Here is an 18,075-nt window from a genome sequence, read left to right on the forward strand (position 1 = left end):
GCCAGCTGGGGCTGTTTTCTCTTTCCTCCAGGATAATACAGAATCTGACCCAGAACACCTCCAAGGGACAGCATCTCCAAACAAAACAGATCTTCCAGGCAACTGAGAGGACTCTGGATCTCTGGATTTACACTTCTGTGGGATACAACTTAGAGAGATGTTTGTGTTGCTCTCGTTTAAAAACAGTAATACATCCTATACCTTCTGCGCTACAAAAATGGATAAAAATATCCATGCAACCTTTGCCATCTGTGCAATCACTGTAGTTCCTTATTTTGGAAAGAAAATCTGTGGTACTTCCATTTCCAGGCATGCTTCTTTCACAGACAATTTATTCAGCTTGTGACACTAGGAATTACTTCACCTAGAGTCAGGCCAATAGCCCAAGGGTGCTGCTGCTGTGGAGCAGAGAAACTTTGATGAGGAAGATTTGAGTTCAAAAAGGCTGTTTTAAAATGGTTTTCTGTGTTAAATAGTTTTCAGTTTTAAATAAATGGTACAACTGTCCTCATTCATGGACCGTTCCAACAAAGGTGAATAGAGCAAAGAAGTTTTTAAACCCCACATCTGCAGCATCAATAATGGGAACATATTTGACGTTCATCTATTGTCAAACTTTTAAGACTATTAAAATTGCTCCTGCAATCCTCCAGTATCCCAGTATTCCCAGTCTCCCATTTCCAAGTCTGCTATTTTCCTACTACTTATAGCATTTCTGCCCTGTTATTAAATTAGCAGCAGCCTGAAAAAAGCCAAGACAAAATTCTCCCTACTCTCTTCCCACACAAACAACATTGCAAGGCCCAACACTGTAATTCCAAAGACCTCAGCAACATGAACTCAAGTTACTGGGCATTGTGGTTACTTCTCCACACTGCCACAGTAGCTGGGCTGCCAAATCCACAGAATTTAAGGTCACTCATCACTGCACTTGATCAAATGGGAGCTCTGGTCCATGTTAATTCTACCCAGCTCATTAGTGCTCCAGTATGGAGGTACAGCAAGAGAAGAGAAATCCCAAGAACAAAGTAATCCACATTTTGGCAAGTCACTTCAGAGTTACCTCAGAACACCTCTCAGCAGGCCAGTATTGGCCAACTGATTTATCTCAATATTCTTTCCATGCCACATTAACAGGTAAGTTAATTACCAAAGCCATACCTGCTACAAAGCTTTGCCCACAAGGAATCAGATTTGCTCTTGTGCAGCCTGAGTGTGGAGTTCCCTCACATCAAAGAGCTTTAACTCCATAAAACCTGATACCACAATGAGTAGTGCTTACTGACATGGGTAATCCACACGTGAATCCATGGGAATATCTATGGAAGAGTCCTACATTCACACTCAGTGCAGTACAAGAGAAAAATAAAAAAATCTCTCAAGTTCTTCTGTCTCAAGGACCGTCAAGACACAGCATCCTTCTTTGCATTTGTTTTATAAATAAATGTATCCTGATATGCACAGATGTTCTGGGATGAGTTTTCCAGTAATGAATGGAAATTCAGACATACACAGTATATCCCATTAGAAGTCAATGGAGTTCTAGTCATGTTTTTGCAACCACGAGAATGCCTTTAAGAACCAAGACAACCTGTGAAGGAGAACTATGTAAGGAAAAACATATTACATGGCCTTAAAAAAAAAACCTTCTCTTTCCCTTTCTCCTGGTCCCTAAATGCAACATAAATTCTGTATGTAAACCAGGTCCATCACATCTGGCAACTCTCATAGATGTCTTTCCATGTTTCATAAATAGTGGTCCACTAGCATGTTTCTTGTGTGTTTCCTGAGTCCAGGGCTGATTGTTTTCTGGAACTGTCCAATGGAATTACAGTACATTGTTAACAAGGTTATTTGGAAAAAACTCAAAAAACTCAAAGAAACCAACTCTCCATCCAGCCTTGAAGAGGAGAAATAGATTTACTTTGAGCTGGCCACAGAGATAATGACCCTGTCCCTTCAGAGGATCCTCTGTATCCTTGTTTTCTCCTGGCACAACTGGAGGGAAAAGTAGTAACAGTGACTCTCTACTACTCTCAGGTGCTCTGAGGACTTCAATCAGTTTGTTCCAAACAACATGAGTTTAAGACTGTGCTTTTCCTGCTTTCTGAAACTGCTGGGTAAAATAGGGCAGGGCAGACAGCATGTAAACAGTTCTGGAGGGCCGGAAAAATAATAATTTAATGGACTGCTTCGGCACATCTTCACAGCTTCATTGTTCAATCCATCCCCATAAAGGGACACCACAAACCACCACTTGGCTGTTGTCTCTCTTTTCTGCAGGCAGTCTGCTCATATGGCGCAGGGACACTCCCTTTCACTGTGGCTGCTAGAAGCCACAGAAATCAGTTCTGCCATATTCTAACAATGTACATGATGTTCTCATGTTTAATGGCTCCTATTAAAAATATACATACATCTGCCAGGAAGCCTTCAGTTAGGCAGGCTTTTTCCCACAAAGCTAAAATAATATTGTTTGCTGGGTCAGCAGACATGCCAAAAATAAAGTCCAGAGCCAGCAGAGGTTTCACTTCTCTTGTCCTTTTTCTTAAAAGCTGCATAAAAAGCATCCCAAAAGGATTTTGAGGGTATTTCATGGTCACTGTGAATGAAACCCTCTTAAAGCATTAACAAGAGCTCCAAGATTTTAGTGGAAGGTAAGTGAGCATATACATTAAACATATAGAGTTCCAGGGTACCCCCATATCTGGGAGGTGACAAGGACAAGCAAATGGCACCATGAAGCTCTTTCACTCATGCGCTGATGAGAAAGTCCTGCGTTTAGAGACGTGCACTTCGCTCCCACCACTCCCGTTGGTGGTGGTGGTGATGATGTACTGGGTGGTTTGCTGCTGGCTGCTCGTCTGGGATTCCAAGGGATCCGTGTGGACTGTAGGCTGGGAAATGCCCACCTGAACCTCACTGGAGAGCGAAGAGTTTGGTTTACCATCCAGATCAGGCTGACCTTCAGATATCACATAGTGAGTCTGCATGGGGAATATAGAAAATAATTAATAAACACTACCTTCTGTGACATCTCTGTTTTAAGTCTGCTGCCAGACATTTTAGTGTGAACAAGGAAGTTTTAAATAAGCTCTATTTCATTAAAATGTATTTAAGAGCAACATAACACCTGTCTTTGATTTGAAGGACATTGGACTTACTTGGCTTTTGGTTAATTTACAAATGGTTAAACCATCACTACAGAATAAAATAGCAATTTTCAACTGTACTATTCTGAAAGGTTTTTTCCTGTATTCCACACGTTCTATCAGAAGTTGCACTCCCAACGACCAGGATCAACACAAGCCCATGACCTGTTTTTTATGCTGGATTGCTTACGAACAGGAAACCTTCTTATCTTACAGATAACAGAAAGCTACTAAAATGTTTCCAGAAGCTGTTCTGAAATTTGGTTTAATGGATACAGCTTAATCATAAATATATTTAAGACTAAGCAGTACCACTAAATAATTTTGTTCTGCAAATGTGATTAAGTGGAGATTTTAAACTGAAAGGAGTCATACTTACAAGAGACAGACAACATGAGCCTTGTAAATAGCTACAATGCAGACTATACTGTGCAGTCTGCACCTCTTTAGGTAACTCCACTCTGTGCCCCAGTTGTTATTTGGGCATTCTTTAAACCTTCAAGCTGAAGAGCTTTATACCTGATAATATTCTGGATAAAAAAAAAGCCATGATGGCTTTTCCTTACCTGAGTAACTGCTTTCACTTGCCCTGTGTTGACAGTGGTGACCGGGGTACCCACAGAAGTCTCTGTGATCACGTACTGCCCTTGGGGGATGGTCATCATCTGAATCTCTGATGCTAAAAAGTTGCAAATTGGATAATCAAGACCTTCAGTCAAACTCAAAGACAACCTTCAAAGATCAAGTCTTATGTCAGAAAGATTTAAAGTCTGAAACAGTGGGTATTGAATAGAATTCAGCTGATATAAGGCCTTGTAGAACCCTACAGGCCTCAGTAGAATTATGCCAATTAACACCAGATAGAGATTAGGCAATTCATGCAGGGAAAACGCATCCTGTTCTCACTCAAATCATCACAGAATTACTATCCAGAACTGAAAGGGCATGAGACATCATCTTCATGTCACGCTCCTTTTCCACACAATTTTTTCAAGCATGCACACAAATTTGAACAAGTAGCTATCCAACACATGGATTCTTGCTGTATGCAAGTTCCTTGGAATAAAGGAGCCCAGTGTGCCTGCCCAAGCTATGTACTGGATCAGTATGGATGATAGTGGAAGAACTGGTACAACCATTTACATTTATCTGAAGCTTTATCTTGTTTGTATCTATGAATATTAACCACAAAGCTGAACGAACTCTGAAAACAGTGTCCCATTTGGCAGCTGGAGACATGGGGTACTTGTTAGTCAGACACACTTGCCAGGCAAGTAGTTAGGGCTACTGCTGACACTTACAGTAGCTCCGAAATGAGTTCCAGTTGCTGGGGAGATATGTGTGCTGCACTGAGGAGCCTTGCTGCTGCTGGAGGGCTTGGTTTTGTGTTGATGTAGTTGTCTGCATCTGTGATGGGCTGAGCTCCTGTTGAGGTTGTTGCGAGGAGGGACTCAAAGGCTGACCCCCAGCCTACAGGAAAAAAAAAGTGCAAATGCTCTTGGTGTAGTAAGGATTGCACAGCTCTATGCTGTCAAAACTACAGCCTTCTCATTAAGGGAAAACACAGGATGGGTTCTAGAGCATATTGATACAAGAACTGAACTTTCTCTCCTCCAACTTGCTTCACTTCACAGTAAATAAGCTCAGACCAGGAAACTGAAATAGTGATATTGTCGCTTGCCAAAGTGAGCCCATGGCAGGGACCTGAGATTAGAGGCTGAATTGTACCCAAGAGCAGGAAGAGTCGCACTTCAAATATTTGAGGAATGCCAGTTTCCATTTACATCTTCCAACTGACAAACTTCATTTAGCTGCAAATATATCTGTTTCCAATCATTTATCTCTCCTTTGTACATACTGTTGAGGGGGAAAAAAACACCTGACACCAAGAAATTCACACAACAAATACCCAAACAAACCCACAACAAAACACTCCCATACACCTTGGAACATCTGGGCACTGCTTGATGATCTCAATGTGAGACTAATTTCATGTGTGGTCCTTTAAATGACAAAGAAAACACTATCCCCTGCATCAGCACATGCAATATGCCAGCTGAGCAGGCTGGTAGGGAAAGCATTTTCTGAAGAGAAAAGGGAAATACCTGTGATGATGACTGAGTTGCTGGTGATGGCTCTGTGACCTGGATGTGCTGCACCTGGATGGCATGTTGGGTGTATGTCTGGGGGTCATGGAGCTGCCCAACATCCACTGTGGAGTGCTGGGACTGGTGAGGTGAGGTAGCCTGGGGAAAAAATTAAGCAGAGGTCTTTACCTCAAATTCTTTACAAAAGCAGCCATGTAAACCTCTTCTGGGACACAAGGTCTGGAATAATGAAGTAGGAGCCTTAGTGGAGCACACCTGTTGAGCCTTGTTGAATTTCTTTGCACCCCAGGAGATAAGGTATATTTAACAGATATAATGGCACAGAGATCGTTCTATCTCAGTGATACCAATGGAAAGGACTTGCCTAACATCATTCAAGCTGTTTGTGGCAGTGACTGGACTAAACCAAAGGGTCCAAAAGCCAGGATTAGTGTTAACTCCTTCTCTGTAAGCATCACTCTGTACAACATATACATACTCGAGATCTACATATCCAATTCTGTAGCTCTGCATCAAGACAAATGGTTAGAGGTTTTTAAAGGTTTTTCTGAACAACCCTGCTAATGATACCAATTGCAGGAATTGAATTACAAGTCTTAGATATTTACAACATTAAGATCTTGCTAATACTACCTGCAGGAATCAGTGTTCATACTCTTGTATTGTTACGATAACCACAGTCACTATCAACTGAGGCCATTTTTTAGGCCTTTATTAACCAAATTCATAAGTGATTTGATAACATGGAATTTCAGATTAAAATATAAACACATGGTAGTTTCAGCTTCCTCAAGTGGGTAACAGATTTATTACAGCACTCTAAGATATTTTCCTAAGACCAGTTACTCTAGTTACACTCTGGTTTCATTTTTAGGAGGCTGTTGAGCATCAAGAGAATGAAAATGCTATGAAGGGAAGAAGCAACCACTCTCTATACTCCCAAATTTTGGCTCTGACTCACTGAGGACAAGGAAGTATAAATCAGTCTTGAACTGCAGAAAATGGGTCACCCACTGACTCACCTTTCCAGTAGCTGGAAAACATTCCTAGAGCAGACTTGAGCAAAGCTGCTCAGATGGGTAGAACTAAGTCTGGATTGTGTCGATGTGTCTCCAGCAAGCTGATCAAGGCTGGAAGGACTATTTATGCCTGGTACAAGTGCTTATGAAGGGAACCCTATGCCTTCTCAGTTGATTTACCTGTGAAAAGTAGCTGCAGCACTTTTTGTAACTACTCCTTACTACACTTCTGTGTGCTAGAGCCCCAAGAACACACAGGCTTGGGAGGGAAGAGATCAAAAGCACAGCAAGATTCCCACCAGGTTACTCACCTGGGCCACTTGAACAACTTGCAGCTGTATATGCTGAGGCTGCTGCAAGCCAGTTGTGGATTGAGACACAGGGATGTACTGGATGCGCTGGTAATCTCCCTGGGGAGTCCGGTAATCTGTAGTGAGGGTCTGGGATATCTCTGTCATTGCTTGGGTCAGTAAATCTGTTGTCTGAGCAGGCAGAGAGAGAGAGCTACAGATCATCATCATACTGATGTACTTTGTCAGGGCTGTAGTTTTTTTGTCTACATTTATGGTGGATCTGGTCATTTTTTCACAAGAGCTTAATGTGTCCAGAGGTTGGGGTCATAAGTAGTCACCAAGGATCATCAACTAGAATTACTGTCTTCTGCCTAAATCCTAGTCAGGACCAGTAATGACTAGCTTAACATATCATAATAAAAATAATTATTTTCATCTTGTGACACACCAGTATTCTGTTAAACAATGGAAGTCCTGTATTTGTGAAGAGCTGACTTGATTTCCAAGTCAAAAAGTGGTTTGTGGATATATTCCACCTTTCTTTCTCCCCTGTCAGAGTCACAAATTTGTTTCTAATGTGTGAAGACATTTAGTACATAACAATCAGGTTTATGAAGCCAACAGCATCCTGATTAAACCTCTCAATTTTCGAGCAAAACAGTCTTTTATCTAGTTAGTCTTTACATAGGAAGTTTTAAACTGTGATCGATAGGACTTTTAAAACGACGTATCCCACAACATTGAAGGACACATTTTCTAGTCTCAGCTTTCACTTGAGCAGCAGCTGATGTATTAACAGTAGAGAGATCAGCTACTGGAGATTCATCTTGCTCAGTGCTGTGCTGTCCAAAGGATTACAAAAAGATTTGACTCCCTGAACACAGTTTGATCCAGTCCCTAGTCACTGTTAAACTTGTCCTCTTGATGCCAGGAACTGCATCTCTCACTTTAGGAGAAAACTCCCAGTGAAAATCCATGAGATATGTATCCCTGAGTTAATTATGTGGAGTCAGTAGGTCTGAATGAACGAAGAAAATGGATTTGGGGATAAAAGACAAATCCTTAAAGCTACAGAAAGAAATTAATAGAAAGAAGTTAACTCCTGACAGTGCAAAACTGGACCACACAGGCTTAAAACCAGAAGTGATCTTAAATAATGTCCTAATACAGGTTTTAAAGTGATGTCTGCCAAATAAACCAGGGTTACTAATACCAGAAGGCTCCTGTTCTATGTGTTTCCCTGCACTGCCCTTGTGTGCCTCCAGTCCTTACCACAACGGTTTCTCCGGTTGTGCTGTCAGTGGTGAGAACAGCTGGCGTGGAACTGATGACGGCTGTGGCCAGTGGTGCATGGATCGTGTTCGGGAGCTGAGCAAACTCTGGGTGCTTCTTGCGGATGTGCTGCACCATCTTCGTCTGCAGAGAGAAGCAAAGGAGTGTTGTAAGGACGTCAGTAACTCTGCTCAGGGCCATGTGAAATCCAACAGCCTGGCCAAACACAGCTTTTAGGTTTCCCTCAGTAAAACAGCATCGAGATTCACAATATGAGATCCTCTGGTCAACAAAGTTGAAAACAAGTATCACAAACTGCTGCTGATTCACTGACGTACAGTCCTCAACAGCTTTTTACCCCAATATCACCAAGTGTTTTATGACTTTTCCCAAAGGTCATCTTTTCTGTGTTTTTATTTCCCTGCTCATCTCCCCTGTAACTGTCAGAGAGCAGTTTCCAAGCCCTTCCATTCATGATCATACTGTGGTAACTTTTCAGCATAAACCCTCTATTCATGGAATCTTTTGGCCCTAAAACAACCAGACTGTGCCTGCAGAGTCAGCACACCACAAAACCAGCACTCTGACTGAGAAAAAAAGAGTTCTGCTTGTGGACAGACAGGTGACAGAGACCATGGTGAAAGAGCATCCCCAGGGAGAGGCTGTCTGAGGCCAGAACCCCCCATACCTTACTGCTGTATTGCTTGGAACAGTGAGGACAGCACACTGGAGGGGTGGCGATGGTGCCTGTCAGCTGTGTGTGGGTGCTTAGCATAGGATCTGGTTCTCCCGGGCCTGCAGGACGAAGTTTCCGGATGCTTGGAGGTAGCTCAGCACCAGGATGGTTTTTCAGGATGTGTGCTTTGCGTTTGCTGGCACTCTTGTACACCTGCAGGGAAAAGATTTAAAGTTAAAATAGTGCAACCCTTGTGTCTGCACAGGAAACAGCTACCGGTTATCTTGATCTGGAAGGTCTGCATGTTGCTTTAGAGTACATTTAGTTAAATCCCCAGTTACAACAAAAGGCATGAACATACACCTTCCAGTGTTTCACCAACCTGTAAAAGCAACTGACTCCTTGTGTAGCAGAGAAGCCTTTTGAGAACATATTGTATGCCACAACCAAACACCAAAGCAGGACAAGGAGGTAAGAGGAAAATTCTTCTTGCCATATTTGAAGATCAAATGCCCAATGTTAATTTGTTATGATAGTTGATGTCTCTACTTGACACAAAGCATCAAGCTGTTCTAGTTTAGTGATCAACACACCTTTTAGTTATTTTGTTCATTATCAACAAAAAAATACTATCTAATAATTAAAACTATTTTTTCTCCCCTTAAACAAAAGGAAAGAGGCATCACAGAAAGATGTACTGAAGATAAGAACAGTCAAAATACACTCCCCAGTAAATAAAGGCCCTCAGGAATAAAAGGCAAAAGAGAATAAGAGCAAGAACCCAAAGGCACTGCAGAAGCAGCTTCAGGCTCCACTGAGCACTGGGATATGATCTAGCAGCTTACAATTAAAAGGTGCTAAAGACTAACTTTTAGAAGTGATACAGAAACTAAAGTACTTACTGGCCAAGAATTATACACGGACAGCATACTTAGTCCTGTGGTAACACAAGACTAAGGGTCAGTGACTGTCTGCTGGATAATAGTATTCAAATTTTCCAATGCCAAACACAGCAGAAAGGGGAAAACTGCAGCTTTCAATTAGCAGTCCACTGCCTTGGCCTAAGTGCATTTTGTATTTTTTTTTTGACAGTACTGCAGGAATGTTGCTGGCAAGTACCTCAGAAAAGCTACAAACCCTGCCAGAGATTTCTATGAAGAGACAAATTGGTTGCATCCAGGACTGGCACTGAGCTATCCTCCGAGGGGTGACTTCCCACACACCTTATCGCAGTATTGACAGAAGTAATCTCTGTTGGGTTTTATGATGGGCAACGTGAGCTCTGGCACCTCTTCTATTTTCATGTCTGGATGTCTCTTTGATAAATGATTCACCTTAGGAGAAACAGAGGACACGAACATATTACCACTGGAAGCCAAATGATTGGTGCTTCTTCCAGTCATGGGTAACAGCCAAACCAAAACTGAACAATGCAAGCCAGCAGCACTGGAAGCTTTTTCTGCTGCAAGGGTTATTGTGCACTCAACTGCTGAACGTACATGTGGTCTTGCTAGGTCTCATTTACAGTTTCTCTAACCAAAATGAGATTGGAAGGGGTGAAATAGTTTGCCAGAACTGCCTTGTAGCTGTTATCTGAGAGTGAGGTAGTGTGAAAGGCTGCCCAGATCAGAACCCCCATGAAACCTTAGCAAACAATCTCTTGCTGCAGAACAGCCAGAGGCAATGACAAGACATGAACAGAAGAGGCCCTCGAGAAGGGGGAGAAACAAAAAACAGGAAAGATCGCCTGGAAAACAGAGGCAGTAAGGCTGAACAAGGCAGTATTTTAATCTCATGTCCTGTTAAATACAGTACACATCAGACAGCATTACTTAGTGTTGAATTATGGTACTGACAACCAGATGTACAGTGCAGGCGGTAAACATGCAAATTTGCTGAAGAAATAAAACACAGAGGTTTAAAAAAAGATGTATCACCTCAACTCAGCTACAAAATGTGCCAAAATTTGTTTCACAGCATCCTGGCTGGATAAGACCAGACAGGATGGGGCTTGGAGCACCCTGGTCTAGCGGAAAGTGTCTCTGCTCATGGCCAGTACGTGGAATGAGATGAGCTTTAAGGTCCCTTCCAGCCCAAACCCTTTCATGATCCTTGTGTTCCAATGCTGGAGCTCCATCTTTATTCCTTACCTATTCGTCAGAATAGAGTACAGAGGCTGTAACAGCACCCAGGCACTCACCAACATGCCCCTGCGGCGGAAGCCCATCATGCAGAGGCGGCACTTGAACATGAAGCTCTCATAGTCAGTGGACGCGATCCGGGGCTTGAAGGTTTTGGAGCGGCTGATCCGATCAGCCTTCTTGGCCTCCCTCTCTGGGTTGTGCATCCTCTGCATGTGTTCTCGCAGTTTGTCCTTTCTCTGGGAAGGAGAAATTGGGGAGAAAAGTGTCAGCAATAGCAAACAAACTGCCATACTGCCTGTTATGCATAAGAGCCACAGTTTGAGTTGTTCAGAGATCCTCTCTCCAGGAGAGGGAAACTTTCAGAAAAATGTGTTCCTTCACCCAGAAGTATCCAGTCCCTCAGCGTCCCATCACAAACTCAGTGATAGGGAGCAGGCTGCTGCCACCAGAGTTTACGTGGCTCACAGTCTGCTTCATCTGTTCCAATGAGATTTGGAAAGGCATCTGGATGACATGTGCTGACAAGACAGATGCTATGGACACAGGCATCTTGGCCAGGAACATTATTAATGCACTGGCACCAGCAAGGTAACTGAACTGTTATAAGCAATGTAACCCAAACATTTGGCAATGGAGGTGGATGATGTCCCAGTTCTTAATAAGCAAATAGAAAGTTCCTTTGCTATTAAATTATTAGAAATAAGATCTGTTTGAAATAAGATGTTGAGGTGACCTTGCCCCTTGTCCTTCAGAAATGGATGCCATAGTTCACACAGGACACCAAGCAATGCATGCAACTCGCAGGCAAGTCTAGTGTGCTTACATGTGTTATTTTCTTTCACCTTTGAGAACATGAACTTATCTCCTTGAAGGAGGGTAAGGAATAGTGGTTTTTGTACTAGTAATGATCCAGCCAAGAGCCACCTCACCTTGAACTGCTTGCCACAGGTGGAGCACAGGAAGTCTTTCCGGTCCGAGTGCCGCAGCATGTGGAGTCGCAGCTTGTCGGGGCGGCAGAAAGCCTTGTCACACTCTGTACACTGGTAAATCTTCTCAGAATGGAAACTACGCACATGTTTCTTGACCTAAAATGGCAGATCACAGAAAAATGAAGTTTATTCAAAAGAGAAGTAAGTGGTAACACCATCTAGGAAACTCTTTGCAATATGAAAGAGAAAAGTTTTGAAGGTGTTTAATATACTTTGGTTTTAAAAGTATTTGATCAGAACAGTTGCTACCTCAGCAATAGTTTCTATAAAGCCATAACAACTTTATTACTCATCTGGATAGGTGATTTGGTTTCCTCAAGAATGATTCTTGAAGGCATCAGCTATTGCACAACTGCACTTAATGGGCAGCGAAAGTCTACAATGTACCATTTGCACAGAATCATCCTTGAGTTAACACATTCATCCGAGGTTTATTATCTTCCTTTCATTTATAAGAAAGTAAAACATGGGGACTAATGCCTTTCAATCAGACACAATGAACTTGTAATTATAATTGGCAAAGGAAAAAAAAAAAACGTATGCAAAACAGCATTTGCACACCATTCCTGAATGGCAATTACTTCTCCATACTCTGGGACTATTCTTCACCTCTTCAAATATCTAGAGGGGTATTTTTTTCCTCCCCCCAGTAAAGGAACTAATGAAGTTTGACATCTGAAATGAAATCACTATTCAAGAAATGGATCTCTAATTAAATCCTTACCATCTTCTAATACTGATCATACACAGAACAACTTGGCTTGTCTACCTGTTCCACACAGAAGTATTTCAGTAGGCAGCAGTGTCTAGTCTTAATTATCCACACAGCAAGAAGAAAAAAAATCATTGTTAAATGTCAAAAATACAACTGAATAGTTGGAAAAAAAGCCATGGGACTTCCAGTCATTTGTATGGGAAAGTTTACTGGGAATTAAGTTGCAGTACAGCATTTCTGAATCATTAATGTTCTTCCTTGTTGAACATTTACAGAAGATAAAGGACTTCTGCCAGAATGGAATTATATTAGTAAAATCACTTTCCCTCATCCTTTCCTCTTTAGTGGATAGTCTATCTGTTCCTATTACTGATCTAAACCGGATTTTTACATTTCAGTTTCAGTCAGGTAGCTCAGTAAGACACATGAATTGCTTTGTCCCTAAGAAGGATAATGAATATGTGCATGGTCCATCTCAGTTTTTTCTTACTGGACATGGAAATAGAATCTTTAAATTCTACTAATGACCTTGTCCAAGTGCTCAGAATAGTGCAGAGTAACTGCATTACTCACTGCTCCAGTGCAGTGTGCAAGGAAGGAGAATAAAGTGCCCAGCTGCAGCTAAGGGGGGAAGTCAGGAAGTAGAGTATCCTGATCTGTTTTGGCACTTCTTTGAGCTGTTCAAATGAATTATCCTGACAGAAAGCAGGCAAGGGATTAAAGATGTAAAACTCCTCGTTTTTTTGTCCAGAGTTGTAATGACAAAGGGCAAGGTGTGTTCAAGTACAAGCTGAATACAGCAAAAGACAATTATTTTTTGTGCCATGGAAATGTAGTGATCAAGACCTCTGCTTCAGGAATTTTTTGGGAATAAGGAACTCACCCTTCTGCACTACAGTGCCTTCTTGTCAGCGTCAGTGTTTGGCACCAGTCAATGGTGGATGGGAACTGTCACTATCAGTTTATCATCCTACTGTAAAATTTTCATACCTTCTCTCAGTGAGTTCTCACAGGCAGCTTCTCACAACACTGACTCCTTTTTTTTCCTCTTTCTTCCACACAGCCAGCTGACTTCTTCCTGTCCCTATAGCACAGCCACTTAACCCTTTGCATCCCTTGCAGCACACACTAACCCATATTGCCCCTTGCATGACTGCCTGATCCTTACACCTCACAGCACAACCAACTAACTCTAACTTGCCTCTTCACCAGCTAATCCTCTCTTTTGTAACACCCATCCTTATTGGACACAGCTATGACCTATTAAGGGCAAGGTTGTTCCTAGTCTTTGGTTATTAGTACAGCTTCAACTCCTCAGGGGCGAGATTGCCTTCAGCAGTATCTCTATTCTCTTACAATCCATCCTCCCACACCTTCTAATGACAGATTGAAGCATCACATCTGATGATTTAGTGGACAGCGCACTTCAGTGTCATAAGACAACATCTAGCAGTGGTTGGTCACTCTTCCTTTTCAAGTTCTGACTGAGGTGGACCCCTGCACCTTGTGAGAATGAACTGCTGTGCAGTTACACAGGGAGAGCACTGAGAAACCCACAGCCTTGTGAGAAACCCCCAAAGCAGAGCTTCAGATCAGTGCAGAATCTCACCTGGATAAAATCTGGGAAGCGTTTCTTGCAGGTGGGGCAGGTGAAATAACCATCATTGACATGGATGGCCACATGATCCTTAAGCAGATCCAAGCGGTCAAAGGACTCAGGGCAGAAAATGCAGGAGTATGTTTTCTGGTCCATGTGGAACTTCATGTGGCTCTCGAGGGCACCACTGTTGATGAAGCCCTTGTTGCAGATGTCACAGGTCAAAGGGCAGTTCCCTTCCCGCCCATGGAACCGCAGGTGCTGGTCCAGCTTGTCCTTCTCCCGGAAGGCCTTCCCACACTGCAGGCATTTGAATGGGCGGAAGGATTTCCGGATGAACAGGTGCTGCAGAGCTGCATTCTGAAAGAAGCATCCAAGAGACCATTAGCTTTCATTAACATGTATGGATTCCATATCCATGCATATTCAGGATTAAATATACCTGATGATTAGTGAACCTAAACTTCAAGAAATTATTTTTCATCATATGTGGCCTCCAATTTACAGCAGGGGAGGCTGTGACAGGCAGAAATCAGGGGACACACCTGCAGCTACAACCTGAGTTAGTGGAACACAGTGCAGGAGTTTCCTCTCCATCCCTGATTTCTTCTGATTTAGCTGACTTTCTTTAAGCATGCCATTTTTCTGTAAAATAAAACGAAGTTTTCTCTGAAGCACAGACCTGGGCCAGAGAAAAACTGCAATTCCAGCCGATTATTTGGCATCATGTCATAAGTTCAGCCACCACATAAAGGAATAGTGAGCCAGCACCATGTGTTCCCCTCAGGAGCAGGGCTTATGAAATTCCACATCCCTTTACAAGATCACCTCTGCATCAAAAATCACCACAGAGATGTGCAGCAGTGGTTTAGCATTGCCTGCAGAACTTCTAGTGGAACATACATCCAAGAAATGGTGGTCTGAACTTTTTTACTATTGCCACAAAGAACGGAATTTCAAAATATGATGACAAGGGCAGAATGGCAGCCTTATGAGCAGCATGTAAGAACTTGTGAGCAACTCTCCACTCCTACTGTGCACAAGGTCTCTTGTCAGCCCATTTTTTTTTCTTTTGCTGTGTGTTTGTCTTCACTCTGCCTTTTCTGTAACATTTCATGATCGTTATCTTTGTTTTCTCTTCTTACCCTTCAGATAAATGTTATAGAGCCATCTCACTTTCTGCTGGAGGAACAGATGCTGCTGGATGCACTGCCTGTAGAAAGAGGGAAGAGGGTCCTGCACCTGCATTTTAATATTGAATGAGAACTTTCATGTTGGATAGTTGCAAAGCTGGAATTGAGTCCTATGAAATCCCCCAGCACACTGTCACCCATACTGCACTCAAAGTACACTGCAATGCTTCATTCTTCTGCAAGAAGTCTAAGCAATATCCACTCTTCTCGCAAATACTTCTATAAACCATTATTTATTGATGTATTTTTTCACATCACACACAGAATCTACATCATGATAGTTAGAGAAATAATGTGGAAGAGCACAAATTTAAGTTGCAAATTAGGAAGATTCTCAGCTGTGAGGGTGGCAAGGCCCTTTCACAGGCTGCCCAGAGAAGCTGTGCTGCCCCATCCCTGGAAGCACTCAAGGCCAGATTGGACAGGGCTTGCATCAACCTGTCATAGTGGAAGGTGTCCCTGCCCATAGCAGGGGGGTGAACTGGATGAGTTTTAAGGTCCCTCCCAGCCCAAACCACTAAGATTCTACTAGAATATTGCTGACACTTCTGCTCACATGGGTTCCGTATGACCCACTTCTTCATGAGACCCATTCATGACTTCTGCAAACAAATTTCCCTGGTTTCCTGTCCCCTTTGCTTGTGGGAATGTGGCAGCTGACACACCTGACATTTGCTGTATCTCTTTAAGTGCACACCAACAGCTGACACTGATTAAATAGTTATGAGTTCTTCTGCTGGAATGAGGGAGCAGCTTGGGAATACTGTGAAATGCTGTGCTAAGAATTAAATTGTGAACCTCAAAGATCCTTTTTCACCATCTGAACTGCAGGGGGAAACCTAGACTCTCATTCCAGGAAAGAACAAGAGAGCAAATATTTTGCTACCAAAAAAAATGATCACTTTAATACAGGAGCTCCAAATAGGGCTTCCCAGGAGCTGTCATCATCATCATTCTCCATTTTACAAGTGGAGACAATGGGAAACACAGGGATCTGCTCTAAGTCACACTGGGAATTGGAAAGACAGCCACGTGCTGTGCAAAATCTGATGTGCTGCTTGGAGTTCAAAGGATATAACTGTCCCCTTAACCACAAGGAGATGCTAATAAAACATAGGTGAAAAGATGCATTTCAAGTCCTGAACTGTACTATTCATTTGAGTTTTGATCGCTGGTACCTTAGCAGAGAGCTGACCGCTAATCCAGCAGGCCAGACTCAACATAGCCCTCAAGGGCTACAGAAGGTGAAATGTTTTACTCTTTGCCTAGTTAATCAACTATAAAAACAGAACAAAAGAACTAAGTGTTGTCTCATTAACTTGTAGCATTGATCCGGCACAAACAATTGCGCAAACAAATCCTCCAAAATTTTAAGACTGATACTACAGCTCTTCACCCAAGCAATTTACTCCCATAAAATCCACCTTAAATCTACATAGAACTGGTGTGAAAAGAACTGGGAAAATGCAAATTGTTATTCAGGTAACACTTAGTTCTAGACATTGGTTACCTAAAGAAGAATGAATGTGGCAATTTATGGTGCAGGGTCAGTCAGGGAAACACTAAACAGGAGTTGGACCAAACAAAATGGAAGGTGGTGTTGATACGTACCATTGGATTAGATACAGTAAAAACCCAATGAAACAAAAACCCAAACCTACCTGCAGCTCCAGCTGAGCAGGCAGCATTGAGAGAGAAAAAATACTTATGTTATGCAATGGACTTGAGAAAACAGAAGCCTTGACTTCTACACTACAAGGGCTTTTCCAACTAGAGTTTACTGCTTTGAGGTTTTTGCCTCAGGAAACACTAAACAGATTTTCCAGATTTACTCTGTAGTTAGTAACTGCTCAAGGGGAGTTAAAAGGGCAAAGATAAAAACCACAGATAATCCTGAAGGTGTTTTGTGACCTTTCCTGTTTTCCTAGGGCTAATTAACAGGGATGCAATGTGCACTGCCCAACCATAGAGAGAACAGAATGCTTTCAGCAGAAGGGAATAATTAGGGCAGGATGACAACAGGGTAGGGATAAGAAGAGTAAAAAAGTTAAGGAGAAGGGACTTTTTCTAACCTCATTTTACTGGTTGTGCTCCTTGTTACACAACCACTTGCATTTCTTTCACCACAAAGGAAATGACTGCGCTTTCCAAATAATATTCCTATCCCTCCTGATTCTGGCATTAGCACACAGACACCCTGCATACTGCCCAGAACTGAACTAAAAACAAATATTCATTTTGGCTGTGGACCACAATGTTCCTCTAATTTTCTATAAGAGTTCTTGAAGGGTGTGTGTATCTCTTTTCAATACTAGGAACCTCCCCCGCCCCAGCTGCCATAGTTAAGGTCTGATCTCCAAGGAAAACCGACAGATTCTAAAGCAGAGGCTGAAAAATTAACTGATCCTATCAGGACTTGAATCCTGGGGTAGGACAAATCAGTGCTTCCAGCTAGTATGAAAACAGTCTCAGAGCACCACTGTCTTAAGCCTTAGAAAAGCTGAAGCAATTCACAAAATTCACTGGTTTTGAAAACTAAATCCTATCTAAGTAATAAGGAAGAATAAGAGCTACACAGGTTTCAGAATCATAACTTGGAGTTAGGACTTTCTACCTATTCTTTGGAAGTGAATAATGCATCACATACCTAAAACCCAAATGTTTGCTAGCTTTTATTATGAAGTGCATGTTATTGTAGGCAGGTGCTGTGTGAGTGTTCAGAGGGTGATTTTTCAGTGCTTAAAAAAAGATGCTTGCTGGTTTAGTCTTATCTCAAATGCTCATTGCTCACAGTCTGATGCAATATGGAAAGGTCTGTGCAACCATCCATCTGCCATTCTGCCAGTGCTTCTGGCTTGAAACATATCCAGGACTCTCCTGAACATGAGCTGCCAGATAAATGAAAAGTTCTGAAGAC

At 42.3% G+C, this 18,075-nt stretch overlaps 1 protein-coding gene across 4 annotated transcripts in view; it reads right to left on the minus strand.

Annotated features, from left to right (window-relative positions):
* Positions 1-2,631: 2,631 nt before the first annotated feature.
* PRDM10 (PR/SET domain 10) overlaps positions 2,632-18,075 on the minus strand; it is a 42,063-nt gene continuing 26,619 nt past the window's right edge. For 3 of the 4 annotated variants that reach the window (XM_021531074.2, XM_077787962.1, XM_077787963.1), the window contains 11 exons: positions 13,978-14,325; positions 11,594-11,749; positions 10,721-10,900; positions 9,744-9,854; positions 8,533-8,733; positions 7,845-7,988; positions 6,591-6,761; positions 5,258-5,398; positions 4,454-4,622; positions 3,719-3,831; positions 2,632-2,987 (listed from right to left, as the gene is read on the minus strand). In XM_021531074.2, coding sequence (XP_021386749.1) covers positions 2,751-2,987; positions 3,719-3,831; positions 4,454-4,622; positions 5,258-5,398; positions 6,591-6,761; positions 7,845-7,988; positions 8,533-8,733; positions 9,744-9,854; positions 10,721-10,900; positions 11,594-11,749; positions 13,978-14,325 — 1,971 coding nt within the window. In that variant the 3' untranslated portion in view covers positions 2,632-2,750. Of the gene's footprint in view, positions 2,988-3,718; positions 3,832-4,453; positions 4,623-5,257; positions 5,399-6,590; positions 6,784-7,844; positions 7,989-8,532; positions 8,734-9,743; positions 9,855-10,720; positions 10,901-11,593; positions 11,750-13,977; positions 14,326-18,075 lie in introns of those variants that run through there. The other variant, XR_013341123.1, reaches the window with a different exon arrangement.

Source organism: Lonchura striata, chromosome 23, assembly GCF_046129695.1.
Source record: "Lonchura striata isolate bLonStr1 chromosome 23, bLonStr1.mat, whole genome shotgun sequence".
Taxonomy (NCBI): domain Eukaryota; kingdom Metazoa; phylum Chordata; class Aves; order Passeriformes; family Estrildidae; genus Lonchura; species Lonchura striata.